At 46.2% G+C, this 13,101-nt stretch overlaps 1 protein-coding gene across 1 annotated transcript in view; it reads left to right on the top strand.

Moving 5' to 3' along the window:
* STAB2 (stabilin 2) overlaps positions 1-4,197 on the top strand; it is a 335,756-nt gene extending 331,559 nt beyond the window's left edge. The window contains exons 68-69 of the mRNA XM_073575159.1: positions 296-430; positions 3,915-4,197. Of these exons, the coding sequence (XP_073431260.1) occupies positions 296-430; positions 3,915-3,959 (180 nt within the window). The 3' untranslated portion in view covers positions 3,960-4,197. The remainder of the gene's footprint in view (positions 1-295; positions 431-3,914) is intronic.
* The last annotated feature ends 8,904 nt before the right edge of the window (positions 4,198-13,101 follow it).

The raw sequence follows: 13,101 nt of genomic DNA, 5'->3' as shown, positions 1-13,101 counted from the left end.
CTGTTCCTGTATCTATGTAGTAAACTCCATTCTGTTCACATACCAACATGTAGCAGCCCCGATTATGTTTAAAGCCTGTTACTTCTGCTGCTTTAATGCAGCAGCCAGAGTTAAGCAGGCTAAAGATGACGCACTACAGCTTTCCGATTACCTCGCAGGTCACAATTTGCCAGTCCTTTGACATAAATCAGTCTGGTTTATAACTCCAATAAAATACATCTTCAAGAAATGATGAAGTAATGTGAATAATATGCTGGAAATGTGTCTGACATGTAACATCTGTTATGTTATACAGTATGATGAAAAAGAAACAGTGTCAGATTTTAACAGAGTCCCATCTTCAAATATTGCAAACCCCATGTATGACAGCATTGAAACAGCCAACAACCCTCCTGAAACATCAAAGGAGCCAACGTTTAATCCATTTTCAGTAAGTTTTTTTTCCTATTTTAATTTGTAAATGTTAACTATTTATCAAGGTCTATAACCATGTTTATTCAATCATATTCATTGCAGCCATCTTTTGACAAAAGGGTGCAAAAAAATTCTAAATAGATTTTGGCCCTTGACATCAAAGCATTTAATCTAGAAAGCTGGTGCAAAAGGCTTTGCAAAGAAGAAAAGTTTTGGTGCAACACAGAGGTGCACCAAAATCTGCGACATTGTCATTTGTACACCAGTTTCTGTCAGCTCAGCTAAAATGGGAAGCGCAGGAGCCGACAGTGCATCGCAAGGCCCGCATATCTAATTCATGACGTGCTGTGGTGTTCCCTACAATTCTGACTGGAATAAGATTTCTGACAAGGTACATACCACTATTAAGATGTGCTTAACTAATTAAGAGGTGCAGCTCTTAAAATGGTACTTGGGGGAGATAGAAAATAATGTTGTACCATCCCTGCCCTGATAAAAAAAAAAATAAATAAAAACGAGATGCCCAGTGCATTTTTAGTCTTTAGAACACTTGTAATTCAGTGTGACAGTAGCTGCTCCCCCCTCCAGTCACAGCAGCGTTCAACTCCACACCCTCTCTTCTTGGACTGGCTGTTATGCAAAGTGGGGTAACTGCACACTGCTGTCTTGCTGTGTGATGCAATGTCCCAGATGGGTAGGGGGGGAGCAGTGAGGAGCAGCTCTTGTCACACAGACTTACAAGTGTTCTAAAGATATTAAAAGTGCACTGGGCATCTCAGATTTGTAGTTTGAGGGCAGGAGCAGTACAAAATGTTTTTATCTCTCCGGAGTACCCTAAGTAGGCTACATTCCCATGATGAGCTTTTGACCCTGAATCAAAAATTGCAGCATCTTACAGTTCCAGCAAAGTGGATGGGATTTATAGAAATCTCATGCCCACTGTGCTTCTATTTAACGCTGTGAAAACTGTCCAGTGGTGCGTGTTTGAAATCTGCAGCAGGTAAAAATTTTTCTTGTGGGTACACCAGAGAGTTTTCCTTGTGGATTTTCCACGCACACTTATGAAATGCATCAAAAACGTATATAATCCTCACCCAAGTATGTCAATGAAGTTTTGTCAAAACAAAAAGGTACGTAGGTATGTGTGTGTATAATATATATTCTTATATATACATACATACATATACACACACACATTGTATATACGTCTTTGTGGCATTACTTTCATGGTGCGATTACATGTCATTCATTCTGTAATTCATGTAATTAATATGTTCTATACAACAGAAACTTAAGATTCTAAATACATAGCATTTTTTCAGGTGGCAGGTTCCTTTTAAAGATATTAAACTGCAGATATGGGGTCAGTCTGCAGGTTAACAGCACTATGAACCTGCCTGGCACTTAATTTAGTCTCTGCAGTGCGAGTCTAACTTTATTCCCACCAGCAGCATTCCAGTTTCAGTCACGAAGTTTGGCGGCGGTTCCATCAAGGATCGGTGTATGACGCCCCTGGCACTGACTGACAGCAGTTCTGCATCAGGGGTGGCTGTCAGTCAGTGCGGCTGGGTGGGGCGCAGTTACGTTTGCTACTCTCTATACATAGAGCGATGACTGAACTGGTGCTGCCCCCATAACCGAAACCAGGACGCTGGCGGTGGAGAACTAAAGTTCAATTCCTCCCAACAGTGTGCGTCTAAGGGTCGGTGCTGGGCAGGTTCACAAAGCTATTAACCTGCAGATCAATCCTATATCTGTAGGCTTATAGCGTTTTTTTTTGAGGCAACACATTCCCTTTAACAAAAGGAAAGTGATTACTGTGGATTCCCATCCTGAACAATAAGCATTATTTTCTAAACACTCACATAAGAGAATAGCAAGAATTCCACATGTACGGTGAACTCTCTATTCACAGCAGCACAAGACAGGATCCTGTTCACCAGCGAAAGCTGGTCCTATGTATGAATGCTCTAATCTACATGTCAGATGGAAATACCCAGCTAATCCAATTTTATACGGCAGCACAATCAGCCCCAGGATAAAAAAATAACATGGCAGTATATATAATAGATGCAGTCATTTTTATGTTTGTTAGGTATATTAGATATTTCATAGAAAAGCACTTCTGAAAAATATATCATTAATATAACAGTACTATTACTACCACGTAAAGCGTAAGTTCAGAATGAATGGAAGAGCAGAAGTAAAAGATTTGCTCTTGGCACACAGTCACATATGCAGAGCTTATAAGTCAATGTTGGCATTGATGGAGACAGAACAAGTTTCTATTTAAAGTACACCCTATTAAATTACCAAATGTTCAGTGCCCAATGCAAACAGAACTCTTGCCAGTAGTCACAATGTTCCTTCCTGTATCATGAACTACAAACTAGGCAAACCACTACAGCTTTAGTTAATGTCCTGATATTTTACTATTGCCAGGATTACTTACATAGTTTGTGCTTAGGTGTCAATACCAATGACTGTATATTTCCTTGCATTGTATATTTATATACTTAAATGGACAAAATTATAGGGACTGACTTTGCAAAAAAACATAATTCAGTGATTTGCGAAGTCAGTCCCATTGCCACATAAACCCCCTCTCCCCAGCAATGCAATCTCCCTCTAAAATAAATGATGAAGTATTAGGTCATTCTAAAAGAGCTTACGGAATTTGAGGGTGGTACTGTAATTGGATGCCACCAATGTAACAAGTCAGTTTGTCAAATATTTAGGAGATAAGAAATTTTACAGTCAGCCATGAGGAGCACTATTGAAAAGTGGAAGCATTTAGGAACCACAACAGCTCAGTCACAAAGTGGAGACAATGTAACGTTAGAGGTTACAGAGGTTGCAGAGTGCTGAGGTGCATACAAGTTCCCAGCGCTCTGCTGACTGCTTCATGTCAGAGAAGCTCTGCAGTTACTATCAGCATATAAATCGGGGCGCTTCATTCAAAGCCTTACGTAATGTTCCTAGGCGCAGTGCCAAGTGGTAGTGGTATAAAAGAATGCCACCACTGGACTGAAACATTGAAAATGTGTTTTGTTAATTCCAGAGAATGTTACTTTCCAAAGGTTGGAAAAAGGGTAATAGAGGGGTCGTTTTTCAGAGATTGAGCTAGATCCCTTGATGTCAAGTGAAGGAAACTCTTAATGCTTCAGCATATGAAGGGATTTTGGTCCATTGTAGCTTTCATGTTTGAGGGAAGGCCTGTTATTGTTCTAGCATGACTATGCCCTAATGCACAAAGTTCCTAAAGGCATGGGTGGGTGAACGTGGCGTGAAAGAAAGTGACTGGTCCACAAAGAGCCTTAACCCCCATCAAACACCTCTGGGATGAACTAAAACTGAAAATATCAGTCCCTCTCATGTGTAGATTATGTAGCATGTATGTAACCAAAATTGTGGAAATAACAGTGTGGTCAATATTTATAAGTTACATGTGTTACTACAGTCTTCAATAAAATTTTATAGAAATCTTTCCTTTTTTTCAGGATTCGGGCGATCAGCAGCTAGTGAACTTCAGCGGCCAAAAATAAGGATTATAAATGTGATCCAATCAGCGGTATCTGCACTGGATCATGGGTGTATCAGCATTCTCCCAGTAGAGGCGTTCATAGTCTCCAGCTGTGATCAGCACTTGTATGAAGCAGATGTCTGCCGATCATACGGCTATCCTTCTATACTATGTACAGTTTTCATGCCTGCAGAGTCTGGCTTTGGGGCAGTTTACTTTGACTACTACTGTGAACATGTAAATAAAAACATTTGAATCTGTACTGACATCCTATCCACTTATTCTCAGATTTGAGGGAGGGTGGGTGTGGGGGGGGTCAGAAGAATTTGCAAGTCTTGCTTGAGAAACACAAGACAAGTCTGTGTAAATGTTTGACAACATCTTTTCCCACACAATCATTCATCAAAACAGAATGGTTCTTAAAAGGAAATAACGTGTACATTCCCGCTCTAATCCTGATAGTAGTCCAAACTCTATATGTGAAGGCTATAACATCCTAGAAATGTTGTCCAGCAGGAATCCGTGTAGAAGAGGAGCACTGTATAAAAAACTCCCTTATGACTTTCTCAACCCAATAACAACCTCTTGGGGGTCATATTCTGGGACTCCGTTCACACCCCTAACAACTACTCTAAAAAACAAACATACAACTTGGACAGGGCTTTCTGATGGAGAATTGGGACTAATTGGGTGATCGCGCCACTCTCCATTCTTCTCCATAACCACTTATAAGCAAATACCAGCTGCAGGTACTTACGGGCAAATTGCAAACACTGTCTCAGAGGGCACCTCGGAAGGCATGAAGCGCTACCTAAGTTCCCCTCAGGTCAGAAACAGGAGATACACAATGTCACAAAGCTACACCCTGAGACAGTTCCTCTTCAAGGGAGTCCCTGACCTCACATGGCTCCCCCACAAAACTGACGATTATGAAGAGGATAACTAAGTCACTGAAGAAATGAATGTGATGGATCTGAGTAAATATATAAAAGTTCTCCCTACAAAAAAAATCTAGAAGGGTTTGCGTGTAGACTTGAAAATTCATGCAAAGATAAATTAAGCAATTTGAAGATGGAATTTACTTTGCGAATTGAGGATGTAGAGAAAACCCATGAAGATGTTTTCCAAGAATTACAAGGCCACAGAGATATCATAATTGACCATACCCTTAAGCTAGAGAAGATCTCATCTGGACTAGAGGACCTAGAAAATTGCAGTAGGCGAAACAACATTCGCATACATGGCCTGCCAGAGTCTGTCAGCCCTTATGATGTAGACCTCACAGTGCAGAGGATTTTTCTGAACATACTTGATGGCAATGAGGCCAACTCAATTGAGTTTGACAGGATCCACAGGTCCCTGGGTCCCAAACCTACATCTGAAACACATCCCCGTGATGTCATTTGTAGGGTCCATTATTTCAGAGTCAAAGAAGCCATAATGACAGCCGCGAGAAAGAAGGGAACCTTAAGATATGAAGATCATCAAATTCTAATCTTATCAGACTTATCTAGATGCACATTGTTATTATGTAGAGCCCTGAAACCATTAAATCTAAAAGAGAGATGTCCCCTACAGGTGGGGATACCCCTTTCAATTAACAGCTTTCAAGGGAGGTAAAACAGCTACTTTTCAACGGATTGGTGACTTGGTCAACTTTCTTGAAACTTTTGAACTTCCAATGATAGATCTCCCTGAATGGCCCTCAATTCCAGCACTTCCGGAGGCTCCACCGAGGTAGCTCAAAGTCCAGCAATCCAAACAATGAGGCAGCCGTGGAGTTTTTGCCAACCTGACATGGAGGATCTTTTTCATTCTTGTCTACACTTCCTACAAGGTGAAGCCCAACCACAAGAGGAGATAATTTTTGACCAGTGGTCCTGTCTGGATAGATGCATACCTTGTTTAATTTTTGTGTATAGCATAGGTGTTCTGTAATAACTGAACAGGTCTTGTTTATATCTTATCTTAGTTTAAGCTTATAAGACACAGAGGCGGTATATGCTTTGGTGAGACACTGTTGTGACTCCTTATAGTCTATTTTCATACCAGGAACATACTGGAGGTTCAATCCTCCACTTTGGCCTGAACAATAGAGTCCAACCAAACATGGTTATATTTTTTTTATATAGATACATATACTGCCATTATCTCTAGCCCTAATAGCAAATTTGTCTCTGTGCTTAGATATATCTTCTTCATGTTGGATAAAATTAACAAATGTTTTGATATGTTCATGAGACCTGTCAAGTGGGGGGTGAGTGGGGGGGTACCTTGCAAGTTCAAGGCTTCCTTTCTCCTTGTACGGTGCGTAGGTAGTCGGCTACCAATGTTAGCACAAATGGCGCAAGACACGCGGAGCACTCGCTCTAAAACAATTTTTTTCTATTTCTGTTTCCACCCCTTTTTTTCTCCTTTTTTACTCTTCCCTCTCTCTCCAATACCCTACCCTATCCAACTGCATTATAAAGCCACAGATCTCTCCCGCGGGCTGAGTTCTGGGAATCAGGGGCACTGGAAAGTACTTAGATTATGGATAAAATTAAGTTTTGCTCCTTTAATGTAAGGGGGCTAAATATCCCAGAAAAAAAGAAGACCGATACTATTTTCTAACCACAAACAACAAGTCTCAGTACTAATGCTACAGGAGACACTTTAAAACGGGGGCAATACCACAATGCATTTCAAAATACTATCCTAAATGGTACCATAGTTCAAACCCGCATTCCAAATCCAAAGTTGTCTCTATAGATTTCCATAAATCTTTCATACCTGAGATCCTGGATTCTTTAATTGACAAAGAAGGCAGATTTATCTTTCTACGAATTTAGTGGCCAGCTCGTAAACTTGTTATAGCTAACGTATATTACTCTGTCGCCTCATTGGGGGACACAGAACCATGGGTGTTATGCTGCTGTCCACTAGGAGGCGACACTATGCATAATCTGAAAAAGATTAACTTTGGCTCCTCCTCTGCAGTATACACCCCTGGATGGCATCAGCCTTCTCCAGTTTTTGCTTAGTGTCGCATAGGAGGCACACCTAAAGATTTTTTTTTTCCAACGGATTACAGATGAAGAAAAGTGGGTCTCATGCGAGACTCCCACCATGGCTTCTTCCTCGGTCCCCTATTATGGGGTGCCCGGTTGAAATTGAGATGGATATTCCCCATGTCGCTCCTTCCCCAGTCCCTCGGGTACTGGTTCGAAGTCAAGACCCCCCTCCTTCCCCAATTCCTTTGGGTTCTGGGTTGAGGTCGAGGCGAGGATGAAGACCCCTGATGGTGACAAAAGCACCCTCCCTAATCCCCCTCTGGGGGCATTAGGTTGAGACGCCTCAGGTAGGGTCTGAACAAGGCAGCATTCTGCAGTTCCGAAAGCCAGGGACCCCAGCCCGCTGCAGGCTCCTGTTGGGGCCGGGGGAGAGTGCAGCCAGGCATGGCACATGCAGACACAGGGCTCCCTGTGCCCCTGTCTCTGCGGCAGCACCAGCTTCATAGCGCCTCAGGGGGACCCCTCACAGGGCCCCGTTTCCGGCTTCTAGCCCCACCGCTATACTGCCTCTTAATCCCGGGGGGTCTGGTTCCGATCCGACCCCCTCCCGGACATCCGCGCTGGCCTGGAGCCCTTCTGGGCATCAGACTTCTAATTTAGACCGCCGCTTCTGCTTAGCTGAAGCTGCCGCCTCCTCCCCGCTCCGCCCCCGGATGACGAATATGACACTCTACAGTGTCATAGAAGGGGCGGATCGAGACAGAAAGGGCGCGTTTTTACTTGGCACTGCACGCTCTTTTCAGCCCACAGAAGTACACCAAGAAGTGGACAGATCCACCGGAAGTGGACCCCCCAGTCTCTAGGCTAGCAGCACAGACCCTTCTCTCACTGCCAGATAGCTCTACCCTCAGGGACGCAGCAGACCGGCAGGTAGAACGCATGGCTCGTTCAATCTTCGAAGCAGCAGGGGCCTCTCTGGCTCCCGCGTTCGCTTCAGTCTGGGCGGCCAAGGCCATTCTGGCTTGGGCAAACAATTGCAGGCTGGCCTCCAAGCTTCAAATCCTGAGCTGTCGGACCAAGCGGTTCAAATAGCAGTGGTAGCAGATTACATGCTTCATGCAGCCTTGGATTCCGCAAGAGGTGTAGCGGGAATAGCATCAAACGCCATCACGATCCGGCGTATTCTCTGACTGCGGGAATGGAAAGCAGAAGCGGCCTCAAAAAAGTCCCTCACGCATCTCCCGTACCTCAGTGGGTGGCTTTTTGGTGAAAAGTTGGACACAATGATATCCAACGCCACTGGGGGTAAGAGTACTTCTCTCCCTCAACTAAAGCCTAAACGCGCGTTCAAAAGGCGTAAACAAACTCGATTCCGATCCTTTCGGAATTCTTTGGGCTGGTCTGTCTCGCTTCCAGCACAAAACCGTAACCGCTCTCCGCGCAGGGACAACCCACGGGCGGCGCAGAGCCCAGACAGGACCTGGCAGTCAAAAGTGGGCCAGGCAAAGCCCAAAGGAGGAAAATCTCAGACTTTCTCCTCTTCATGACTCACAAATTCCGGAAGACACCCCACCCATAGGAGGACGACTTCTACTCTTTCAGCAAGTCTGGCTGCCTATTACAGAAGACAGGTGGGTCAAGGAAATAGTGTCTTCCCGATACAAGATAGAGTTCACTTCCAGCCCCCCGAACTGGTTCTTCCTCTCTGTTCCCCCAAAACCGCCAGACAAGGCTCGTGCCTTCCACCAAGCGGTTTCCTCCCTCCTTCAAGCTGGAGTCATAGTACCGGTTCCCGCGGCCGAGCGCTTCCGAGGGTTCTACTCCAATCTGTTCGTAGTCCCCAAGAAAGGAGGCAGCGTCCGGCCCATTCTGGACCTAAAACAACTCAACAAGTACGTACGGGTTTGTCATTTTTGCATGGAGTCCCTTCGGTCAATCATTGCGTCCATGGAGAAGGGAGAATATCTCGCCTCCATAGACATACAAGACGCATACTTGCATATACCGATTGCTCCCGCCCATCAGAGATTTCTCAGGTTCGCAATCAACCAGGACCACTACCAGTTCGTGGCTCTCCCGTTCGGACTTGCCACGACTCCAAGAACGTTTACCAAGATCATGGCAGCCACCATGGACGTTCTACTCTCCAGAGGCATAGTAGTCGTTCCATACCTGGACGACCTTCTCATCAAGGCTTCCACCTTCAAGGACTGCGAGGTCAGCGTCTCAATCACAATCGACACTCTGAGGCACCTGGGCTGGCTAGTCAACTTGCAAAAGTCATCGACTGCCCCGAGTCAGTCTCGGACATTCCTGGGGATGCTATTCGACACCTCCAGGGGTCTGGTGCTCCTTCCCAGGGACAAGGCACTGGCTCTCCACCTAGGAGTTCGCATACTCCACAGCAATACCCCCCGATCTCTCCGATTTGCCATGAGAGTCCTTGGCAGGATGGCAGCAGCAATGGAGGCGGTACCATTTGCCCAGTTTCACCTCAGGCCTCTTCAACTAGCCATCCTCAAGTCCTGGGACAGGAATCCTTTCTCCCTCGACAGGGAGTTCCGGCTAACATCGGCAACCAGGAGGTCCCTGCACTGGTGGCTCAAGCCAACCTCTCTTGCAACGGGAAAATCTTTCCTCTCAGGTCAATGGAAGGTCCTGACCACCGACACGAGTCTGACAGGTTGGGGTGCGGTGCACCTACATCACAGAGCACAGGGCAAGTGGTCACCAGTGGAAGCGAGCATGCCCATCAACATCCTGGAAATTCGGGCCATCTTCCTGGCATTGAGAGCATTTCGTCACTTACTGGCAGCCTCTCATATCAGAGTACAGTCGGACAATGCCACGGCGGTGGCATATGTGAACCACCAAGGCGGGACCCGCAGTACCCAGGCGATGAGAGAGGTGGCACATATCCTCCACTGGGCTGAAGACACGAGGTTGGTACTCTCTGCGGTCCACATTCCGGGTGTGGACAACTGGGAAGCCGACTTTCTCAGCAGACAAGGAATGGACTCGGGGGAGTGGTCCCTCCATCCCGAAATTTTTCTCCAGATCTGCCATCGCTGGGGGACCCCGGACATCGACCTAATGGCATCCCATCTCAATGCCAAGGTCTCCAATTTCATGGCCAGGACAAGCGATCCGCGGTCGCTCGGAGCAGATGCCCTGGTTCAGGACTGGAACAAGTTCCAGCTTCTATACATTTTTCCACCTCTCCCCCTGATATCCAGAGTCATGAGGAAGATCAAACAAGAGGGAATTCCAACCATCCTGATCGCACCGGACTGGCCCAGACGTACATGGTACGCCGACATCGTACAACTTACAGCAGACGCCCCCTGGCGTCTCCCCGACCGTCCCGATCTTTTGTCACAAGGCCCGTTCTGCCACCAGAACTCAGGGGCTCTCAATTTGACGGCGTGGCCCTTGAGACCTGGGTTCTAACCCAGGCAGGGCTCTCACCGGACGTCATTAGAACAATGATCAGGGCACGGTAGCCAGCCTCTGCCAAGATCTATTACCGTACCTGGAGAGCTTTCTTTACTTGGTGCGAATCTCGCGGCCAGATCCCACTCCCTTATTCCCTCCCAAAGGTACTTGGCTTTCTCTAATCGGGCCTGGACGCCAGGCTATCCCTGGGCTCCCTTAAGAGCCAGGTGTCAGCGCTCTCAGTGCTTTTTCAAAGACGCATTGCTAACAAGCCGCAAGTAAGGACTTTTCTCCAGGGGGTTTCCCGATTGGTTCCCCCCTACAGATGTCCACTGGAAACGTGGGACCTCAACCTGGTCCTGACAGCATTGCAGGCACCACCTTTCGAACCCCTTAAGGAAGTCCCGCTCCCCCTTCTATCACAGAAGGTGGTCTTTCTGGTGGCAATCACCTCGCTACGCAGGGTGTCTGAGCTGTCAGCACTCTCCTGCAGACGGCCCTTCCTGGCTTTTCACCAGGACAAGGTGGTTCTCCGTACAGTCCCGTCCTTCCTTCCGAAGGTTGTGTCCAACTTCCACCTCAATGAGGAAATTTCACTGCCATCCCTTTGCCCGGTTCCGGTTCATAGAGTGGAGAAGGCTCTGCATACGCTTGACCTCGTCAGGGCATTGCGTATATATGTGTCTAGGACTGCACCCTTCCGGAGGTCTGATTCCCTTTTCCTTCTTCCGGAAGGTGTTCGCAAAGGTCTGCCGGCTTCCAAAGCTACCCTTGCCAGGTGGATCAAGTCCACCATACAAGAGGCTTACCGTCTTACCAATTCTCCTTGTCCGGCCTGTATCACGGCACACTCTACGCGGGCGGTAGGGGCCTCCTGGGCCTTTCAGCACCAGGCTTTGGCACAATAAGTGTGCAAGGCAGCCACTTGGACTAGCCTACACACGTTTACAAAACACTACAGAGTTCATACCCAGTCCTCAGCGGACGCAAGCCTGGGTAGACGGGTTCTGCAGGCAGCAGTGCCCCAAGTTTAGGGTCCTGCTAGCACAATATTCGTCCATTGCTTCCCACCCAGGGACTGCTTTGGGACGTCCCATGGTTCTGTGTCCCCCAATGAGGCGACAGAGTGAAGGAGATTTTTGTGTACTCACCGTAAAATCTCTTTCTCTTAGCCTCTAATTGGGGGACACAGCTCCCACCCTGTTGCCCCTACGGGCCGTTGTTACGGTTGGGTTCTCATATTGTTCTTTGAGCCTGTACACAGTAACCTTCTTACAGGCATGATTATGTTGTTTCTGTTATGTTCCTCCTATTGCTTTTGCACAAAACTGGAGAAGGCTGACGCCGTCCAGGGGTGTGTACTGCAGAGGAGAAGCCAAAGTTAATCTTTTTCAGATTCTGCATAGTGTCGCCTCCTAGTGGACAGCAGCATAACACCCATGGTTCTGTGTCCCCCAATTAGAGGCTAAGAGAGATTTTACGGTGTGTACACAAAAATCTCCTTTTTCCAAACCAAGGACAACAGAAATTTGGAGCAGAGTGCAAAAGGTGCCTTGGGGAGTTCGCTGGCTCCTCTCCTGTGATACGTGGGGGTAACTTTAACATACTCATGAACCCCACAATTGATGATTCCTCGGGTAAGTCCTCTTATTCTTCAGCTTCTATTAGTCAAGAAAACAGATGGTTGGCCTGAGACTGGTGGCTGTCTGGAGGATTCGTCACCCACAACTCTAAGGATTATAGTTTCTTCTCAGACTCAACACCTACAGCAGAATTGATTACTTCTTCATCTCACATAATTTACTTGATTTGCCAGTGGAGGCTGATGTGGGGTCAATAATGTGGTCAGATCATGCTCCCATATACTTTTCAATCCTATTAAACCCTAATGTAATATCGGGCTTCTCATGGCACTTGAACGAGAATTTACTTCAGGACTCCTTAAGCAAGTCCGAGGTAGAACAAATGATAACAAATTTCATGGTGGACCACGAAGGGGATCCCATATCTCCCTATATCAAATAGGAAGCTTTAAAGGGCGCTTTGAGAGGTGTACTCATGTCCCATGGAGCACATCTGAAAAAAGAAAGTTGCTGAAATAGCCAAATTATCAAAACAAATTCATACATTAGAAAGCATAAACAAGACCTCGCTGCCAATACATTCTCACATCTCTCTACAGCAAGGCAAAAGTTAGTCGCCATAATAGATCAGAAATCATGATGCCTCAGAGAATGACTCAAATCACTTATCAATACGGAAATAAAAGCGGCAAATTATTGGCAAGAGTATTCATCCGTGTAATCCAAACACATATCCCCCTTTTATTAGAAATTAAAAAAGGAAGAAATTGCACAAAAGACATCCTTTCAAGTTTTAGTGATTACTAGCTGAAGAGCCCGTCCCTGCCCGGGCATAGTAACTAACCACAGTTAGTTATAACAAATTATAATGGTTATATCTATATATATATAAAGCTGAGTGTAGAGCCCCGCCCACTCCACATAGCCACATTCACTATAATATCCCACATCATCCCGTCAGCCAGAGCTACCGGACTACTACCCCTAATATCCCACATCGTCCCGTCAGCCAGAGCCACCGGACTACTACCCCTAATATCCCACATCATCCCGTCAGCCAGAGCTACCGGACTACTACCCCTAATATCCCACATCATCCCGTCAGCCAGAGCTACCAGACTACTACCCCTAATATCCCACATCATCCCGTCAG

This window comes from Dendrobates tinctorius, unplaced genomic scaffold, assembly GCF_039654945.1.
Source record: "Dendrobates tinctorius isolate UK_male_01 unplaced genomic scaffold, ASM3965494v1 ptg000043l, whole genome shotgun sequence".
Taxonomy (NCBI): Eukaryota; Metazoa; Chordata; class Amphibia; order Anura; family Dendrobatidae; genus Dendrobates; species Dendrobates tinctorius.
Note: the sequence above shows the minus strand (reverse complement) of the source record. Positions and strands in the feature narration are given on the sequence as shown.